The sequence below is a fragment of the Pithys albifrons genome, chromosome 11 (assembly GCF_047495875.1).
Source record: "Pithys albifrons albifrons isolate INPA30051 chromosome 11, PitAlb_v1, whole genome shotgun sequence".
Taxonomy (NCBI): domain Eukaryota; kingdom Metazoa; phylum Chordata; class Aves; order Passeriformes; family Thamnophilidae; genus Pithys; species Pithys albifrons.
The window spans coordinates 24,117,358-24,138,285 of record NC_092468.1 but is presented as its reverse complement, the minus strand read 5'-3'; the positions used below and the strand labels follow the sequence as shown (position 1 = coordinate 24,138,285).

Sequence of the window (20,928 nt, the reverse complement as noted above, 5' to 3'; positions counted from 1 at the left end):
ACTTGTAGTTTATTCAATTCTAAGCACAGCTTAATGTTAGGGTGGGATATATAGACACTATGAAGATCCAAATTAAAATACCCACAGTTCAAAAGATAATAATAATCACCTAAAGCAATTATTCAGAAAATGTGAGCTAATGTGCCTTACCTGAGCAGCAGTAAATGAGGTTAGCAGGTATATTCCCTTTTCATAGGCATCTGTTAGAAAGAGAGAATAAAATAAAATGTATTTTGTATCCAACTTATTTAACACATTATTAAAATTCCAGTTCAGGAATTGTGTCCATACACTATACAGTAAATATATGGCAAGTATCTATATGCAAACAAAGAGTTGTGTATTTTCAGAAGATATTTGCAATGAGACATCAAACACTTCCAGTACTTGGTGTGTGCTGTTTAAATGAGGCCAAAAGAACATTTTAGAGGTAAGATATAAAAGAAAGCAATGAAACAGCATTAGGAGATCAGGGATGTTTAGACCAGGAGGAGAAAGATGATTCTCCCTGAGGATTCATTTGTCACTCCCACCTCTGTTCCCTGTCCAATTACACATGACACACCACCCTGATAAAGGCTGATGCACCTTTGAAATCCCTGTTGTGTATTTTACCAACCCTTTTATTCAGCTCTCAATGCAGATAATGTGGCATTGAGGTTCCTGCTGAAAACAGATCACAGGCACCTGCTGAGTTGCACCTTGTAATCTCTATAAATTCACTTTATCATCACACTTCCATAAGCATGGCCATCGTTTCTGAATTGTAGTGCTGACAGGAATGGTGTGTGTTGTGAAGCCCCTCAAGATGCACCACCAGCATCTGCAAACTTCCCATCATCCTGCAAAACATTCCTTGCAGGAATCTCAGGTGAAAGCTCCTTGTTATTAGAGGGGTTATGCTCTCTGATGGAAAGGATAAATGGCATTTAAATATCTCTGACCTGAAATTTAGTAGTGTTGAGGAAATAACAATCTGTGGTTGTGCTTCCCATGAGTCTGAGGACAAACCTTTGTTATCTGTCCTGCCTTGGGACCAGGGCACAATTTCATTTATAAACATAATTCTGTAAATCACAGTGTGATTGCAGTTTAAATCAGGAAAAAATCATGTTTCTGTAGTGCTGATCTGGAGATTTAATTTCAGTTTTGTCTCTGTTCGGGTATATCCTCCATAAATGTGATGGCTTTGCCCAGAGTCCATCACTTCCATCTGCTCCTCCTCAAACACCCCACCCCACTGCTCAGTTGGTTTCATCTCCCCCCAGTTCACATCCTCAGGTTTTGTTCTCTCTGGTTTAATTTGGCCTTTGGGCATCTCCAAGGCTGGAGGCTCCACACCCTCTCTGAGCAACCTGTTGTATTATTTGACCATTCTCACAGGAAATAAAAAAAAGGGGTTTATGGAGGCCAAAAGGACCATACCTACCAATCAGAACCCCATCATCCCAGTAGAGGTGACCTTCTGCAAACAGGTTGTCATCCAGGGCCACGATGAGTCCCATCGGGTTTTTCCGGCTATGGAAAACACAAGGAATTTTCCCTCCATTTCCTCAGCTAATCACAGTTTGTATTTCTCAAATGTCACCATTTTTAAAGAAACACAGGAAGTTCCCCTCAATTTCCTCAGCTAATCAGATTCTGTATTTCTTAACTGTTGCAATTTTTAAAGAAACACAAGAATATTCCCTCCGTTTCCTCAGCTAAACATAATTTATATTTCTCAACTGTTACAATTTTTGAAGAAACACAACAATTTTCCCTCCATTTCCTCAGCTAAACATAATTTATATTTCTCAACTGTTACAATTTTTGAAGAAACACAAGAATATTCCCTCCATTTCCTCAGCTAAACATAATTTATATTTCTCAACTGTTACAATTTTTGAAGAAACACAACAATTTTCCCTCCATTTCCTCAGCTAAACATAATTAATATTTCTCAAATGTTACAAATTTTACACCACCCAACTGTCCTCCCACAACCACCTTCCCAAGCCCATACTATTCCATTTCAAGGACACTATTAGGAGAAAAGCCAAAATAAATTAGAGATTTTCAGTTAATCTCACCTGGAAGAAGTTGTCCTGGCAGGTGTTTGCCAAGGAAGGATGTGCCCACCTCGGATATGCAGGTTGATGTGATCTAAAGGAGCTGGTAAAACTCTGAATTCTCCCTTAGCACCAATATTTTCATGCTTGGCACAAAAAATTAAGAAGTATTACACGGTTGGTTTTTTTTTTTTCTGAATGAAATTATAATTTTTTTCTAGACAGATTAATTAGGAGTTGTTACTGCAGGAAAATCTACTAATTTTTTTAAGAGGAACTCTGAAATTTTGGCTCTATAAAGACTTGAAGGAGGTGCAGCAGCTGAACCAACGGGGCCAGCCAGGGAAATCCAAACCTGTGATTAATGAAGTTTGATGCCTGCTCTTCTTATGACCAAACCTTTTATTATTTTCTATCAAAGATGATGTAGCTAAACCTCAGTTGTGTTTCTGTATTGCAGCATTCCTCACAAAGACATCCTGTGTATCATTTGAGGGTTAAAAAACTCAATAGCACTCGAAATTAAAGGTATTATTATTTCACCTTTTAATTTGCCCTAACTCTAGGCATGTTATTACACATTATTATACAAGAATCAAGGATTTCTTTTTAATCAGCTCAGCAGATTGTCTGTTTCTAAGAACTTGTGTTAAATGCAAATGAGGCAAGAGAGTGTTCCCACCTCCCCACCACCCTCAGCACCGGCAGAGAGACATAAAATATAACTTTTAAATGACTTACTGTGTAGTAATCGTACCAGCGGGCACTGGGGAAGTAACCCCTCACTGTTACAGTGCTCTGGAATTAAACAGACATGTTTCAGGCACCTGAAAATCAAAAAGTGAGGCTTTGATGTTTTCATAAGTGCTTAAAAATTTACCTTTTGCATCACCGGGCTGATGAGCAGGGCAGGGCCCCAAAGGAACTGCTCATATATGTCCCAGGTTTTTTTGTCTTCCACAAACCTGTCAGGATTATAGAGATTGAGAGCTGAACTTTTCCAAAGTGTTCCTTCTTTAAAACACTTCTGTCAGTAATGGAATCTACTCTTCCTACCATCTACCATTTCCTTGTCTTTATTTTTAGTATTAATAATTCATAGATCAATTAATGGTTGCCAGGAATGCATAAAGATCCTAATGTGAAACTCAGAGAAAGTTAATACTTAGCATTTCTTTTTCCTTTTCAGTATATTTAGACAACAAAACTCTGAAGGTCTGCTGTGCTTGGCTGGTATTGGGAATAATAGAAAATAAAATTTTGGGCAGTCTGGGAAGCACTTCCACTATTTTCTTAGATGCTTTGGAAAAATCAAGTCAACACGAAAACAACTTGGGGTTTTTTTTGAAAGGAAAAATGCTGCAATGAAGAGAAAACTTATGTTTGGGGGGGAAGGGTCATAACTATGGAAGTTTTAATGGGAATTGCCCACGTGGAGAGCAGAGGAGTGGCACTTACTCGTGGAGCAGAGGCCGGACCACAGTGCTGCCCTGGGCATGGGCATCGTGCATCAGCGTGTAGAGATAAGGCAACAGGCTGTATCTGATGTTCAGCACATTCTTGGAAATCTCCACAAATGTTTCATTCCAGGAAACTGGATCTTGCCTCTGAAAGAGAAGAGACCATTGGTAGTGAAGGTGGATTTTCCGTTTGGAACAGCTAAAAAAAAATAACAGTGCAAGGCAATGATATTTCTCCAATGAACTACAACACTGTTTATTTAGTCTGAAATATGGAACAAGAGACACTAAAACCAGCAGAAATCACTGTCAGCCCTAAGAGGGAAAATAAACAGAGAGAAGCTGGGGAAAGCACTTGAAAAACTGTTTAATGCAAAGTGTCTCAAAGGAGTGACACAGCCCAGGGCATGGAATTTCTCAGCCCTCTTTCCCACAGGGCAACACTCTGGACCTGCAAGAAGAGACCAAGCCCTAATGAGTGATGTCAGGGAGCACCTCCAATCTTTATTAAATGGACTGAACAATACCTTGGCAAACTGGCTAAGACTGCAAGCAACATGATAACCCTGAATCTGCATTTTGAAGGCTTTAAACAGCCTATCCAAAGGTGTGTCACTGCGAGATAAAGCACAGGGGGGCTGAAAAGGAGACTTTAATCCATTAGGTATATTCCATATAAATAGCTCAACTCTCCCAGACCTGAAGCTTTAACTGCAATAGAAGTGCTGTTTCCATTTTTTTTTATTTTCCCAGTTATCTTGTTTTACAGCTTTCTACACTCTAGTCCTCAGCCAGCACAGACCTACATTTAGGCAATTATTTCCTTTACTTTTAACAGAAATACAATATCTGATGGTGGCAAATGTGCAAAGCGCAGAAATTTCAGAGTCTCACTCCAGCATCTTATTACACTGCTCCATTTTCTCATTTGTTGGGTCATTATGGGCAATTAGGGCTGAGAGCACCAAGGTCAGTTTGGCTCCTTTCAGTGTGTTTGCCATAAAAGCTCTATTTGAGTCTTGATGTGCTTAAATCAAAATAGCACAGAGGGGAAAATCTGCAGGAGTTTGATGCAGTCAAAGCAAAGTCAGACCAGGATTCCTTCCAGGGATCCCAATTCCATCCCAGCTCCTTTGTGGGCATAAAACCCCCCAGTAATGCAACTATATAAATAATTACTTTTTTTTTTTTTAGGTAAAGAGCCAAATGTGGGGGCTTTTTTTCCCATTTTATTGGAATATACTTCTTTTTCGAGCCATCCCCACCCTGTGCATTGTTCTGGCTGGTCTTTGCATGTGTGTTGCAGAGGCCCAGCTGTCACAACCAGTAAAAAGTTGCATCTCACCCTTGTTCCTTTTCCATTGTGATTCCTGGAATAGGGATAAAATGCACCCAGCTGGGTCCAGCGAACACATAGCTCGTACTCCGAGTCTTGGAAGAAGCCACAGATATCAGCTCCTGTCTGAAATATTTAGGGTGATCTCACAGGGGTGCTACAACATCATGTACAGCATCAGGGTAATTGAATATAAGTTAATAACTTGTTAGCTTACATAAGATATTCCAAAGAGGCTGAACTCCATCATCCCTGAAAAGGAAAAGAAACCAACATCATTGCCTGGGTTTTTTCCCCTCTTTGGTGTGCTAATGGTTACATAGATAATAATTACTGTAATGCTGAATGAGAAGAGAAAAAAAAAAACAAATACACCCCCTATGATTTCTCTAATGTGTCAGATTTTTCTGTTACAGAAGGAGACGGGAGGTGGTTGGGCAGGAGAAAACAAAAATTGAGTGCAGGATACAGGGAATGAGGGTGGGGTTGCCAAGGGTATGAAAGAGCTCCCAACACCTGGGGCAAAAGGAGGGAGTAAGAATTAAAAAAAGGAACAGACCACAAATTCTGACACCTGAACTAAAGTGCTTTTTCAGCCAAAATCACGTGAATACAAAAGGCAAGTAGGTGAAAGAGAAGCACAGCCAGGCTGGACAGGGCTTGGAGCAACCTGGCACAGCAGAAGGTGTCCCTGCCCATGGCGTGGGGTGGGATGAGATGACTGAGGTCCCTCCCAACCCAAACCGCTCTAATTCAGGGATTCCATGCACACGGATGGTTCTCCTGCCACGTACCAATGACAGATTTGGTGAGCTGATCCCAGGCTGCCGTGTTGTCCCCCAGCCAGTGCCCTGCCCACTTGCCACTGCTGGGGTACGTGGAACGGGTGACCACGATGCCGCGCTCGCCGGTGGCATTTCGCAAAGCACTGCCAAGGAAAACACACAAAGGAACAAGTTTCTTCCATGAGAAATATTGCACAAAAGCCTCTGAAAGGAAAGCATTGGGGGTTTATTATCATAGTCAGGGGCTGCAGTGTACACAGCCAACCCAGCTGAGCTTTTTAGGGCCATTCCTTATGGTTCACCCATCACCTCAGCAGGTTTGGCCAACCTGGAGCTTCTAAGAGACGTGATGGCAAAAAAAAGAGATGGGCTTAAAATATAGTTCTCCAGCTCGGGTAACTCCCACATCAGAAAATATGAATTTAGCCCAAGTTGCAAGTTTTCCAAGGGCTCCACAATGTGTCCCGGGGCACATCATTCCTTTCTTAAAATACCTAAAAACTTGCACAACAGTTGAAAATAATTTAGCAAAAATCATGGCAGAAGGATCACAAGAGTTAAAAGAGGTGCCAGGAATATTGGACTTTTCAGTATAAGTCTAGTAGAAAAAAAGGTAGTGAACAAAAGGAAAAAAAAAAAAAAAGCCAGAGATTTGTGGTCACTTCAGAAGCACCAAGATATCAGTATGAAATTCCAGCATGGATTGGTTCAGAAGCAAACATGTCAAACAAGTTGTTTTCTGCTAAACAACAAGACTAGTGAGAGTTGCCCTGATTAAATCCCACTGCTCTCCACCTTAATTGCCTGAACAGTTGCTTCAATAAGGCACTATTTACTTATTTTTCTATAGGATTTGCAGCTTTAGAGACACTATAATTACAGCAAAGATACACAAGTCACTTAAATTACCATAGCAATTAAAGGAGACTAATGTGCCACAATTATTTCTTCTGAGACAAACAGCAAGTTTTCCAGGATCTTTTATTTCTTTGTATTTCTCTTCTCTCTTTGGTGTCCCTGTGCCAATGATGCTTTGGAAATGGCAGCTAAATTTCAAAAGTAAAGACAGTGCATGGCACAAAAAGAACTCCTCAAGGATGAGCATGACCTGAGTGTTCTGCTGACCTGAGGCTCAGTCCTGGAGCTTCTGGCTCCATCCATGAAAATTAATTATTCATGTCACCAAGCCTGAATTTACCTCCAAACAGTCCTGGTTTCACTAATAAGGGCTCAGGCTATGCAAAAACCTCATTAAAAAAGAACAGCATGAAGGCAATATCCAGAATTTTCTCTGTATAACAGATGGAGAACAGAAATGACACAAAGGTTCATAAAAAAAAATGTTCACTTTTAAGTTACAGTGTTTTGTGAGTTTTGTGTGCAAATAGTTTGGATTGTTTACTATTAAAATAAATTATTATTACAACATTTCTTCAGTTTCACAACTACTCCTTCAGTTACTACCAAAGGATAAATAGAGGACTGAAATATATATATGTGTCTATGTATATATTTTGCAGATGACATTTGCAATAAATTTGCAGTGTGAGAATATCTGCCTGAGCTGTGTAATTTATTGTAGTGATTTCTGTTATGGTGCTTCTCCAAAGAGGAGGAAATATTTCACTACATTTCACTTCATACTTAAAACACAGAAACGATGGCAACATTGTCAACTCCTTTGGGTTTGCACAGCAAGGCTTTGGTAACTCAGGGGTGCAGGGGTGGTTCAGGGAGGAACTTTCCCAATGTCTGAGAGTCAATGCCAGGTGGATCTGAGACAGATCCACTGCTGGCCAAGCCCATCAGCAACAGTGACAGTGCTGAGATAACAGGCATGAGAAGGGTAAAATATTGCTCCCAACAGCAGCTGGAGAGAGAAGTGAGAATATGTGGGATCACAGCCCTGCAGACCCCTCAAGGTCAGAGAAGGAAGGGCAGGAGGTGCTACAGGTGCTGGAGCTGAGATTCCCCCAAGATTCCATTGTGAAGCCCATGGGGAGACAGCTGTGCCCTGCAGCCCATGGAGGTCCAGAGATCCACCTGCAGCCCATGGGGGGCCGCAGGAGAGCAGAGATGCACCTGCAGCCCATGGATGTCCATGGGGGAGCAGAGATGCACCTGCAGCCCATGGATGTCCATGGGGGAGCAGAGATGCACCTGCAGCCCATGGATGTCCATGGGGGAGCAGAGATCCACCTGCAGCCCATGGATGTCCATGGGGGAGCAGAGATGCACCTGCAGCCCATGGATGTCCATGGGGGAGCAGAGATGCACCTGCAGCCCATGGGGGAGCAAAGATCCACCTGCAGCCCATGGATGTCCATGGGGGAGCAGAGATGCACCTGCAGCCCATGGATGTCCATGGGGGAGCAGAGATCCACCTGCAGCCCATGGATGTCCATGGGGGAGCAGAGATGCACCTGCAGCCCATGGATGTCCATGGGGGAGCAGAGATGCACCTGCAGCCCATGGATGTCCATGGGGGAGCAGAGATCCACCTGCAGCCCATGGATGTCCATGGGGGAGCAGAGATGCACCTGCAGCCCATGGATGTCCATGGGGGAGCAGAGATGCACCTGCAGCCCATGGGGGAGCAAAGATCCATCTGCACCCCATGGAGGACCCCACACCAGAGTAGGAGCATGTCAAAGAAGGTTGTGATCCCATGGGATGCCTGCACTGGAGTAGGGTCCTGGCAGGAACCTGTGGACCCATGGAGAGAGAAACACGTGCTGGAGCAGAGGAAGAGAGGGAGGAGTCCTTCTGCAGAGGAGGAAAGGACAGCAGAGATGTGAGATGAACTGATGGCAATCCCTGTTCCCTGTCCTCCTCCAGCTCTGGTGGAGAATGAATTGTGCCTGGAAAGAAGTGAAGGCTGGCAGGAATTGAGATTTAAGTGTTCTTATGCTCTCTGATTGGATTGGCTGTAAATTAAACTAATTTCCACAACCAGTTGTTCAGCCCATGCCAGTAACTGGTGAGTGATCTCTCCCTGTCCTTATCTCAATCCATGAGCCTTTCCTTATACTTTCTCTTCTTTTTCCAGCTGAGGAGAGCAGCAATGGAGCAGCTTTGGTGGGCACCTGGAGGCCAGCCAGAGCTCAACCCACCCATCCTTGCAATGCCCAACCCCTTGTGAAGGGGCTGACAGCAGAGGGATCAGACATCCCTTCCTGTCCTGTCAGCAGTTCCACTCCTGCCCTGACTGGCAGCGCAGCCCTGGCACTCTGCCAAACACAACATCCACTCCAAAATTCAAGCAGCCTTGATATTTTCTTTCTTTATGGTAATATCAAAGTTACCAAGGGCTTTAAGGTCGTTTACACTTACACAGAAACGCAGTTCTTTGCCTACTTCTTGAATTGTAAATGAAACAGCACAGATACATTATCATTAGATCAGACCTTATCTAAAGCAGGCTGGGGGACTATTCAGAGGAACAGATAATGGCCCTTGCCTTGGAACTGGGAAATAAATACTTGAAAGTAAAGATTTATGCACACAGTTTGCATTTTAAAAGTCACTGTTCCCTCTTTTCACTAGTACTTGATTTGTTTTAAACACGAGCACCAAGCCCTTTTTAAATTAACAGCACTGAAACTGATCTTCATTTTTCATTACTGGATGTGAAGGGAAAGGGAAAACCAGTATCAATCCCAGGAATTAACCAGGCAATCCCAGCAAAGCCTAGAAACAATACAGTACATTATCTTTTCATTAAAGTAATTATGTGAGACTCTCACTGAGCAATTACTGCTCCCAACAGCTGATCAAAAACCTTTTCTGTGCCCTGCCCTGGCAATGCACACCCGAGTTTCTGCATCTCCTGCTCTCCTGTGCAGTGCAGAGCATCACCCTGAGTGCTGTCTCATAGCACACACCTCTGCTGGAAAAGAACATGTTATCTGGGAATGTGTTAGGACAAGAAAACACTTCATGGTGAGTAACCACATCCAAATTAAAGTATCTGAGCAATAGCACTGGGGCCACCTTATTTTGCAATGCAGGTCAGCAGTGAAGCTTCCCAACAAAACATGGATGCAGCCCTCAGGAGGGGTACACCAAGCATTGCTCCCCAGCCAGGTGAGCAGAAATTTCTTTAGTACCAAACTTGGGTGAACTGTCCTTAAATTGTGTCTGCTCAGGGTCAGTGATTCTAAAGCTTCTGAACTCAAAATGAACCTCTGCCAGCTTGTCCTGAGACAGTCAGGGATGCAGCAGCAGATCTGTGAGTGGGTGAGGGTTTTCCCTCTCCCTGGCTCCAAGTGCTGAAGGCATTTATTGCAATGAAACTACAGAAGCAACGCTCCAGCTCAGACCTGCTCAGACCCACCTCACCTTCTGCTGCAGCTCAGGGTCCCCCATCCCTCCTGCAGCCCAGGGGAGATCCCTGTGCTGAGCTGTGACATGACTGGGGTAACACCAACTTCTGACTGAAGAATCAAAGTTATCATTATGTAAAGATCTCTCAGGCATCTTAAACAAACTGATGAAAGTCTTGGCCACAGGAATATTAATTTGTAATGTACTTTGGGGGCAGCAGAAAATAAGCAAGCTTGACTTACTCTAAGGTAGGTTTGGTTTGTGACCATCCATAAAGATTGTGGACATCGTAGTGTCTGACTGGGGTCCCATCTGGAAGATATTGCTGACCTTCCATGCATGGAGATTTGTAAGCTAATCCCAGTGACCTGGATCCCAACTCTTGTGGAGAAGGAAGAAAAATATTTATTTTTTAGTAATGGTAAACATGCAATAATGATTTCATTTTTCTTGATTTTCATAATCTCTTTGGCATTCAGGCTCTATCAGGCATGTATACTGCCATTTATTTATTTACCATTATAAAAATAGCACTTCCAAAATGGACTATTTCCAATATTCCAGTGTAGGCATCTGGATCTGTAATGTTTTAATAGTGCAGTTACAGATGCTCTTACTGAAGAGGCTCAAAGAGTAAACAGAGTAAATCAGAAAATATTTCAAATCATAACACTCAGATAAACAGAAAAATGGGTTTGGTGGGGGTGTGATCTGTGTCTGAATATTAATTTCCTCAAAATTCCTGAGAAACTATTCACAAAACTGAAATACAACAGTGAGCAACAAGAGTATGCTAATAAACCATTAATAAATAATTCCTAATTAGTACTACTTTACACCAGTACTTCAATAAAGCCAAGCTAAGAAAGCGAAGCATTTCAAGCATTTGACTGCATAGATAAATGGTAATTAGAGGAGACACATGGATATTTTCTAAATTTTTAATTAATTGCATTATTCATCTGAGAAAACTGCAAAACAGAGAGATGCATTCTCTGCTGTGCCCCAAGCCAAGCGCTCAGATATTAAACAGGTATCGCAATCCATATTCAGGCAAGGAGCTGAAAATAACTTTATTTTTAAGAAGTGCCTCACAGTTGCTGCTCCCACTGAAAGAGGTGGGGTTGGAGTGTGCCCACAGCCTCAGAAATAAAGGGCCATGCTCAGGCAGGGGCTGTGGGTTTATACACCCATCTTTATTTAGGCTTTTATGCCCCATATAGCAGATAAGAAATTATGTCATAACCCCAAGGACCTACAACTGCTTTAAGGAGGGCTCAGACTTACGAGGCATATAGGGTGGATTATTGAGGAGGTCATTTCTGCAGCCATCAACAGCACCATTCAGGAAAGAAGCTGGTTCATTCATGTCCTAAACCAAAGAGCAAAACCCCACTGAATGTGTTGCAAGCCTACAGAACACATGGCACCCTGAATTACAAGCAAGCAGCAGTGGAGAATTCCTCTGGAGACCCTGAAGCTGCAGTTTGGGGCTGATGCTTCATGTTGCACAAAGGGGAGTTACAGGAAGGCTGGAGAAGGACTTTCCAAAAGGGCGTGGAATGACAGGACAAGGGCCTTAAACTGAAGGAGGCAGGGTTGGATTAGATACTGGGATGACATTCTGGCCTGTGAGGGTGGGCAGGCCCTGGCACAGGTGCCCAGAGAAGCTGTGGCTGCCCCAGCCCTGGGAGTGTCCAAGGCCAGGTTGGACAGGGCTTGGAGCCACCTGGGATAGTGGAAGGTGACCCTGCCCATGGCAGGGATGGAACAAGATAATCTTGAAGGTCCCTTCCAACCCAAACCATTCTCTGACTCTATGTCTACCTCTAGAATCATTAAGGTTGGGAAAGACCTCCAAGTCCACCAAGTCCAACCTTTACTTAATGGGAATTTGAGACCAGATACCCCTGAGCTGCAACAGCAATGCAGACACTGGGAATTGGGAATTGTGCCCTCTCCACCAGTGTCTGGCAGAGAAAAACAGCCCAGAAATCAGATGCATTTCTACACTTACAATCCACAGGCCATCAAACTTGAGGCTTTTCTCGGGGTTGGGATTGTTGTAGACCTCCAGGATTTCTCTCTTCCACCACTCCACGGTGGAACTGCGGAAGAAATCTGGGTAAGCAGCATGTGCTGCATAGAGCTGTAAAAAGAAGAAAACAAGGCAGATACAAGATTGAAAGCCTCCTGCTGTTAAAATGTTGGAATTCTTTCAAAAATGATTTTAAAAAAGGACAAAAAATATTTACTTGTTCATTAATTTCTTGGCTCTTAGGGAGGCTAATCAGTTTCTGACACTTATTCTTCCCATGAGATTTATCAACTATCTTGCTGTTTGGTTTTTTTTTGTTTTTTTTTTTGTTTTTTTTTTCAATAATTAGTGTCTAATTTGAGTTCAGAACCAAACCTTATCAACATTTACCTCTATCTGGACGTCGAAAGGCAGAGACTCATTAACTTGGACGTTGGGAAGAAATGACCAGACCTAATTAGGACGAAGAATATTTCAAACAATCAAACCACACTGAATATAAACTGAGCACCAGGAACAGACAGATAAAACTGTTCTTCTTCCTACAGTACCTTGGAATATAAAATTTCAGCGCTGTTAGGCCGTTTCATGAAGACATCATTTTGCACACCTCTTGAGAAGGCAGGATAAGCACTTTCATTTGCAGAAATGGCTGGATCCTACAATTTAAAACAGTTTTACACTTAAACCCCAAGGTTATAAAAGGTGTTGAGTATATTCTGCATTCTGCAATGCTACACTGAAATTTCAAAGCAATTTTCCAAACTGACCAGGATAAGGATAAACCTCATTCCTTCTTGTTCTTTGATTCTGTTAATCAGAGCTGGTAATCCAGAAAAGTTTGCGCTGAGGGTGAAGTCCACTTGTCTTTCCATGTAGTCAATATCTGAATATTGGACATCCTGCAGTTGGAAAAAAAACCAACAAACCACAAACCAAAAAACAATTAATTTGAAATTATGTCTGGGGTTTTTTACCAAATATTGAAAATCTGCCAATATAAGTAAAATACTGAATTTTGATCTGTAAAACTGGAAGCAGTGGTAAGTTTAGGCTAAAGCTGGTAAATGAATATTACACAAACTATCAGCGAGTCCAGTACAAAATAAACCTTTCACTGTTGCATCCAGTGTGAGGGTAGAAATAGATCCATGATAGAAAAATTCCTGGATTTGTACACATGTCTATGTACACAAAACCTGCACGTATGTATAAATAAACAGTGGAAATAGTTATTCTGTATTGAAACTTTGATATGAATTACATTTAAAATGAAGTCACATTGAATTTATAGAATAATTTGGACAGATCAATGTGCTATTCCAACTTTCCCAAGGAGCTGTGCCAAATCCCAGCTGACTTGACCCAGAGCACCATGACATTGAAATGATGCTGCTTCCTTTTTTTCCCCTGCTTCTTCCCTTGTTGATCTCTGCTCCTTCTTGCTGCTTGACAGGAATAATAAGGAAAATGAAGCAGCTTAAGGCTTACATTTAACACGGCTCAGAGTCTGCAGAGATGTTTAGCTGTGCCATAAAACTCTATCATGGCAGTGGTTTTTTGGGTTGGCTTCTGATTTTGTCTTTACATTGTCCTAGTTAATACTATGAAGACAAAAATTCAGCAGTGACCCCAAACCCAAATTGCTCCCAACATACATGGGGAATTCCAGCTGCTTTCATTTCATTCACCAGCTGGGAGATCTCAGAGTCGTTCGTGTATCCATAACGGCACAACTGGAATCCCAGAGACCAGTAGGGTGGCATGACCGGGCGCCCAATCAGCTGGAGAGGAGGAACAATATTGGTGGTGAGCAGGCGAAGAGGAAACAATCAACCAATCAAACCCCATAATCAGATCAGTCTGTAATAGAGGGAGGGTCCTACTTCAGTGTATTGCTGAACAACCAGTTCTGGTGTTGGGCCCAAAAACACGTAGAAGTCGAGAATTCCTCCAATCGTCCGATACGTCAGGGCAGGGGTTGGCTGGAAAGTCACATCTGGAGGAGGAGAAAAGGAATTGAGCAAAGGATGTCTGGATTTGCCACTGTTGCATAATATTGACCATAAAACCAAAACACATTGAGGAAGATGGAGAGAGTCTGTTTACAAGGAAAAGGGGGAATGGCTCCAAACTGATAAAGATGAAATTTAGATTGGATATTGGGAAGGAATTCTCCCCTGGGAGGGTGGGCAGGCCCTGGCACAGGGTGCCCAGAGAAGCTGTGGCTGTCCCAGCCCTGGGAGTGTCCCAGGCCAGGTTGGACAGGGCTTGGAGCACCCTGGGCTGGTGGGAGGTGTCCCTGCCATGGCAGGGGTGGGACTGGATGGTCTTTAAGGTCCCTTCCAACCCAACCCATTCCATGATTCTATGAAATGAAGTTTTCCTTACCCATTGCATGGCTGTTAAGCAAGAGAACTCCGTGGGCATTGCCATCTTCTTCAAGAGCCATGTAAAATGGGTGATGACCATAGGAGTTCAGCTTGTACTGCAAATAAAATAATCCACATTTTAGCAGGGAAACATCACAGACTTTTGCTTATTTATATTTGGTAATCAATTTAACAGAAGATGAGACACAACTGCCAAACATGTAACAAATAAACTCCAAAATAGACACCTAAATGCTACACAGCTCCAAAAAATATCTACTTTCAGCTTCACAATTCAAGTTGGTCTTGTTCAGACTTCTCAGGCATAAAGGAAAGAAAGGTATTGCTGCCCTTAAAACTCAGTAATGACAAAGTGCTTCCTCAGGGCAAATCTTTCCCTTCTTTTCAAACAGGACCAGGTATCTCTGTGCTCAGGAGAACTTGGGGACATTCTGTTATCTTGCATTTTCTCAAAAATATATTCAGACCTGAACTGGAAATTAGAGCTCTAATTAACCACCACCGTCCCATTGGTCATTCTCTGCAAATTGCAAATGTGCCATCTCATAGAAAATAACAGCAATAAACACACAGATAGAAGATTTCTGATTGAAGTACTAAATTAATCCAAATATAGTAGGAGTTGTCCTAACTCATGACTAACTTTCAGAAAAATGGCGAAGAAAAATAAAAAAAAAAAAAAGAGGAATGTGATGTTATTTCTAAGCCATTTGTCATCTTCCATCATCAGCTCATGGCCTGAGCTCCACACATTGGTCTTGTACACAAGGAATAGTTTTACAGAAGACCTTTGCCATTGAGACCATCCATAATTGCAAGCCATGATAAATATGAAATCAGCTCAGTTGGTTAAAACTTGGTTATAATAACACCAAGCTCATGGGTTCAATCCCCTCTATGGGCCATTGACTTAAGAGCTGGACTCGATGATCCTTGTGGGTCCTTCCAACTCAGAATAGTCTGGGATTCTGATCACAGTCAATGGGTGTGCTCAGTACCAGCAGGTAGAAACTGGAAATTCGAGTCCTGCTGAACATGGCTGGTCCAAAAGCCATGTGTGCTTGCACTTACCCCAGGAGGCTGGTCCCTGGTGAACATGCCCCAGGTGTGCCAGTTCAGGTCATGCCGAAAGGTGGGATGCTCAGCCTCCCCAAAGCCGTAGACGTACTGGGATGGAAGGCGGGTGGAGATCTGGAGGAACATGTCGCTGAAGGTGAAGGTGGGCAGGGCTGAGTCCCAGCTGAGAGGGGAGAACAAGAGCAGAGTGTCCTCAGCACTGGGCTGGGCTGGCAAACACCCTTTTTAGGCTTCTCTGCCTCTGAATGTCTCTCTGTATTCTGGCTCTGACTCAGAAAAGAAACGAAGCTCCTCCCAGACTTCCCTGTTGGACCAAAAACCCACCTGCAAGTTGAGTTATTGCTATCTACTATTTAATTTTTTTTTCTGACCATCCCTTCAGATTGAACCAAATGGTCAATCCTTAAAGATCAGTGACCTGAGGAATCTTTTAGGGAGTGCAGAAAATCCTGGTGCCTCCCAGAGAGCTGGGAACCACCCAAGGCAATGCTGTTGGAGCTCTCAGTGTTCCTCACTCCAAGGTGTGCCCAGGAAAACCACTTGGCTTGAAAAGAGCCAAAAAGCCCCAGAGAAATAAAAGGACAGGAAATGAGAGTGACTCACATGACTGTGCCTGTGCTGTTGCGCTGGATCTGTATTCCAAAGGGTTTGATCTGCAGGGAAACCTGATAAAGTCTGTCCTGGTTGGGGTTTATTGAGTTGGGCAGGTTTAGTGGGACTGGGACCTCATAGCGTGGGCTTTGCTTGTCATAGATCTGGGAAGGGAAAAGTCCTTTATTTCAATAAGTGAGTTGTTTGAAATCTGACCTAAAACAGTGAGAGAAATCTGAATCTGATATCAATTTTAAAACACTTGCTGTGTTTTTCTAGCACTTGTTGACTATTTTCTTTCAAGGCTTATTCTTTCACCAATTCTTTCACAGGACTTTGTCTGGGGGAAAATAAACCCTTAAAGCTTTATTTTAGCTCAGGAATGACTTGGCTAATTATCTATAGGAATTTGAAGTATATACTTATATTTAAAATATACTTATATACTTTTATGTATGGTAAATATCTTTCTAATTCATCTTTTACTCAACTTTTCAGAGATCCTTTTTAATGTTTTCTGTATTCTGAAAGTTGAAAGAAGTTAAATTTTTGATGCCTGATCAATTTATGGCATCATACTTGGTTCAGTATTGTTAAATGCATGGCAATAAATTACAGTTAAAAATAGTGTATAAAAAAATTTAGAATAAAAGTAGAATGAGGGATGTAAAAATAAGCTGTAAAGTCACGATGACACTTATTGGTAAATTTACCTGTAAAAATAAGCTGTAAAGTCATGATAACACTTATTGGTAAATTTACCTGTAAAATAAGCTGTAGAGTCACAATAACACTTATTGATAAATCTGCCTGCACATTAACAAAATATTTTCAAAGTTTCTGGTTGACATTACACATATACACTGACATTACACCTTCATTCACAGAATTTCATTGCGAAACTGAACTCACAACTCCAGGACAAAAAAAAAGATGCAACAACAATAATTGCTTAGGAGGAGAAACACATTTAGACAAGGGTGTCACTGTGATATAAAACTACCTAGAAAAAGCTGTTCTAATTCCCATCACTAAGGCTATTTTTACCCTCCTGGCCACTCTGCCATGGCATTACCTTGAACTGCAGCATGTTGGGGAGGTGGTACTTCACCTCCAGGCGCAGGGAGGTGAGAGGAGCAGTGGAAGACTCGTTGGCTCTGCCCCTGGAGCTGTCCAAGGTCAGGTCAGCTGTAACTCCTGTGGAGGAGTATTGGAGGTTCTCCAAATAGTAGGGATTGGCAGAGTTGTAGTAGCAGTAAGGGGCGTTGGGAACTGATGTTTCCTGGTGCAAACAGAAATAAGGCACATGTTAGTGAGCCAGATGTATTTTTTTATTAGTTACAGCATGGAATTCTATTTTTATCAGACATCTGTTAAATGTAGAATTTGTGGGAAAACTTAATGCAGCTCCCAACAATAAATATTACAGAATCCATGGATCTCTATACTAAATCAGTTAATCCAGTGAAGGTTGTACAAAGAGCTCAGTCAGGGAACTGAACCCTTGCTGGATTTAATTTCCTTATCTCTGTGGCCTTCAGCTCAATCCCACATCATGGTTTAATCTTGGCCTGTTGAAATTCCTTAAAGCTTCCTTCCTTTTAATCCCAGACCTTCCTCCCTTTCAATCCCATTGTTCTCTGGCTGTTTTCAAAGGGATGTGCCCAAAACTCATCAGATCTTCAGGCAACATCAGAGACCTTTTCCTTGGCTTTATTCGTACAAATTATCCTTAAAATATCCATTGAAAATTGCACTCTACTTATCTAACATCTCCAAACATTTCTAAATGTCTAAAATTAATGATTGAATGAAAAAAAATTAATACCTAAATAAATAAATACAGAAATAAATGAATGAATGAATAAAATACTCTTAATCGTACAACAAAACCAGGACAGTTCATCAACCCTTTCAGCTGTTGCTGGTTCAAGGGCACCAGCAGAGAAGTTTGCTCTTCATTCCCAAGGGATATGCCCACAATGTACATTTTGGAGTAATTTAGTTAGAGGGACCCTCTGAAGGTCAGCCCTGCCAGGGCATGTTGCTCTCACGTGTTTAGGGCTGTGGGATATTAATAAATAAAACTCTGGGTTAAAGAATTCCATGGCAGAGACTGGGATCTGGAAAGAGCTCCTGGACATGGATAGAAAAAATTAAGTTCACATCAGAATCCAAATTTCCAGGAGATTCCAGGATTTCCTCTCAAACTGAGATCCAGAGGATTTGATTGGACTTAAAATATCCTCAGTGGCTGAAGATGAGGCAAAGGGGATGAGCCTTGCAGGCCACAGGGAAGCAGAAGAGGCAGCTGAAGCTGATGATATTCTACTTTTTCACAATTCTAATATTATCCCTTTCCATCTCTCAAAAAATACACATTTTTCCTCAATTTCTGATATATTTTGGAAGAGTTTACATGGTCTGCATTACATATAAATACATAAATTACACTAGTGAGGTAAATAAAATCCACTAGTCCAGGCCAGCTGAGGTCTGTGCCCCCATTTGATTTAAAGCTGACAAATCTGCCCACCTGCTTTTTATTCTGTCCCAACCCCAAGGAAAAAGCTCTGACTTTGGAAATCTCTCTGTCTCATTAGTTTAGGGAAATAATTCCTTACTTCCCAGGCACAGCCAAGTTGTTCACATTTTTCTTTTGTTGGATCAGGACTGGGATGACAATCAAACCTTTCATCGGCACTAAAACCTTGTTGCCATTTTACTGTGTAAGATTTTCCCAGTTCCAGCTGAAGTCCAGTTATAAGAGTAGCCTATAAATATTAAAGAACAAAGTTATTAATTGTCACATCCCAGCCATCTTTCCTTCAGTCAGCAGAGTGCTGGTCCTCAAGGATTATGCACTTTGTGACTTGACAACTCACAAAACTCCCTGTGCTGGAACGTTTGATCCAGTCTCACTTTTGCAAACACCCAACTAATATTCTTGCAGGTAAAATCAGAAAAAAATTAAGAATCTGAAATAATTGAGTTAATCCCATAGATTCCTTGGAAGCAAACAGGAATACATACATGAGTTAATATAAATAATAATAAATAATAGCAAATTATAATAAACTGTCTGTTGCTCTGAGGGTCTGAGAGCAGAACTCAGATACAGTTTCATGCAATTATTCTTTTTGTGCAATTATTCTGTAATAAAATTCACATCATATTTTATTGAAACAACATTATCACTGAGCGCTGTCCTTTGTAATACAAAATATGAAGGTGATGCAATTTGAAATACATTCACTTTCCATATTCCTGGTATTGTTTCACCTTTTTGGCAGCATCGTAGTTGATTCTGAGTGGATGATTTTGCACCACATCGTTGTGATAAACAGTAGCTGATGTTATTTCCCGAGTCGCTCCCAGTATCCTGAGTTCTTCAAATTTCAGCAGGTTTGGATCACTGTAATTGTTGATTGCAACACTCACCAGCAGCGAATTCTGAAAAAGAAGGGTGGTCACATTCTTATAAAAAAAAATCTGCCAAAAATCCTCCTGATTTCACTATTTTTTTCGAATCAGATTTTCATATTTTAGCACAAACTAAGCCAATATAGTTTTTCTAATATATTAATTATTGCCCTGTTTGTTGTTATCACAATAATTCTTTTCTACCATGTGTTTAATGTTCTTCATAGTTGTGTTTCAGCTCCTTTTTTTTTTTTTTTGGCTCAGTAGGAAAAGGCTGAGATGTGTCTGTGACAGGGCAGGTAAACTTTACTCAACTGTGACCTCACTGAGTTTAACAACCCAAGGTTCTTATTCACTTTTCCTGATATAAAAATACAATTTCCTATCCAATTTCATTCATTATTATTAGATTAAGAGTCCAAACACGTGAGTTGTACCACGTCTGTCATACAGGACAGTGTAGAACTTTATTGCACTTCACGTGGAAGTTGAGGTTAATTTTTAATTCCATGGCATTAAAGTCAAGTGATAATTTGGCCACAGCAGTTTCAAACTCCAACAGCAACTGAGTTTTCTTAACTATAAATGATTTTTGGAGTATTTATGATTAAAAAAAAACGTAAATAAATCATGTTCTTCCACATGTTCCTCTACATTCACTAACTTGTTTTATGATATCCCATCATGGCAAAGGAATGAATACCTTTAGCAGATATTATTATTATTATTATTATTATTATTATTATTATTATTATTATATTTTTATTAGTATTAATATTAATTGTATTTATTTAATTATTATATTATTTTATTATTTATTATTATATTAATTTTATTATTATATTAATTTTATTTTTATATTAATTTTATTATTATATTATTTTTATTATTGTCCATATTAATTTTATTTATTTAATTATTATATTAGTTTTATTATTATTAATTATATTATTATCTATATTAATTTTATTTATTTAATTATTATATTAGTTTTATTATTATTAATTATATTATTATTTATATTAATTTTAGTTATTTAATTATTATATTAGTGTTATTATTATTAATTATTATTATTTATATTATTATTAACATTATTATTATATTTTTATTATTCATTATATTAATTTTATTTATTTAATTATTATATTATTGTTATTATTTATATTATTATTATTATTATTATTATTATTATTATTATTATTATTATTATTATTATTATTATTATTTTACAAATAATAACTTATCATGTTACTTGCAATCCTTGTTAGGTGGTAGTTACTGTCAATATTGGACAGAAACAGGACTCCACCCTGATGTAAATTTACCCTGGCAAGGCAATTTCAGCTTAAAAAAATAACACAATAAAACAATCATGATGTAGTTTCCAGGGGTTCAGACAAGGTTCACCCTTTGGAGACATTCAGCAGTATTTTCATAGCACAAAA

General features: G+C 40.6%; 1 protein-coding gene across 1 annotated transcript in view; it reads right to left on the bottom strand.

Moving 5' to 3' along the window:
• The window catches only part of SI (sucrase-isomaltase), a 50,136-nt gene that overhangs the window by 4,098 nt on the left and 25,110 nt on the right, over window positions 1-20,928 (bottom strand). Inside the window, exons 23-45 of the mRNA XM_071566008.1 lie at window positions 19,340-19,510; window positions 18,682-18,831; window positions 17,133-17,339; window positions 16,070-16,221; window positions 15,461-15,629; window positions 14,388-14,484; window positions 13,883-13,995; window positions 13,655-13,780; window positions 12,767-12,898; window positions 12,548-12,655; window positions 12,387-12,449; window positions 11,976-12,107; window positions 11,246-11,330; window positions 10,201-10,339; window positions 5,642-5,775; window positions 5,065-5,099; window positions 4,857-4,973; window positions 3,510-3,658; window positions 2,932-3,016; window positions 2,793-2,849; window positions 2,073-2,197; window positions 1,430-1,518; window positions 151-200 (exon numbers count right to left, since the gene is read on the bottom strand). Coding sequence (XP_071422109.1) covers window positions 151-200; window positions 1,430-1,518; window positions 2,073-2,197; window positions 2,793-2,849; window positions 2,932-3,016; window positions 3,510-3,658; window positions 4,857-4,973; window positions 5,065-5,099; window positions 5,642-5,775; window positions 10,201-10,339; window positions 11,246-11,330; window positions 11,976-12,107; window positions 12,387-12,449; window positions 12,548-12,655; window positions 12,767-12,898; window positions 13,655-13,780; window positions 13,883-13,995; window positions 14,388-14,484; window positions 15,461-15,629; window positions 16,070-16,221; window positions 17,133-17,339; window positions 18,682-18,831; window positions 19,340-19,510 — 2,685 coding nt within the window. The remainder of the gene's footprint in view (window positions 1-150; window positions 201-1,429; window positions 1,519-2,072; window positions 2,198-2,792; window positions 2,850-2,931; window positions 3,017-3,509; window positions 3,659-4,856; window positions 4,974-5,064; window positions 5,100-5,641; window positions 5,776-10,200; window positions 10,340-11,245; window positions 11,331-11,975; window positions 12,108-12,386; window positions 12,450-12,547; window positions 12,656-12,766; window positions 12,899-13,654; window positions 13,781-13,882; window positions 13,996-14,387; window positions 14,485-15,460; window positions 15,630-16,069; window positions 16,222-17,132; window positions 17,340-18,681; window positions 18,832-19,339; window positions 19,511-20,928) is intronic.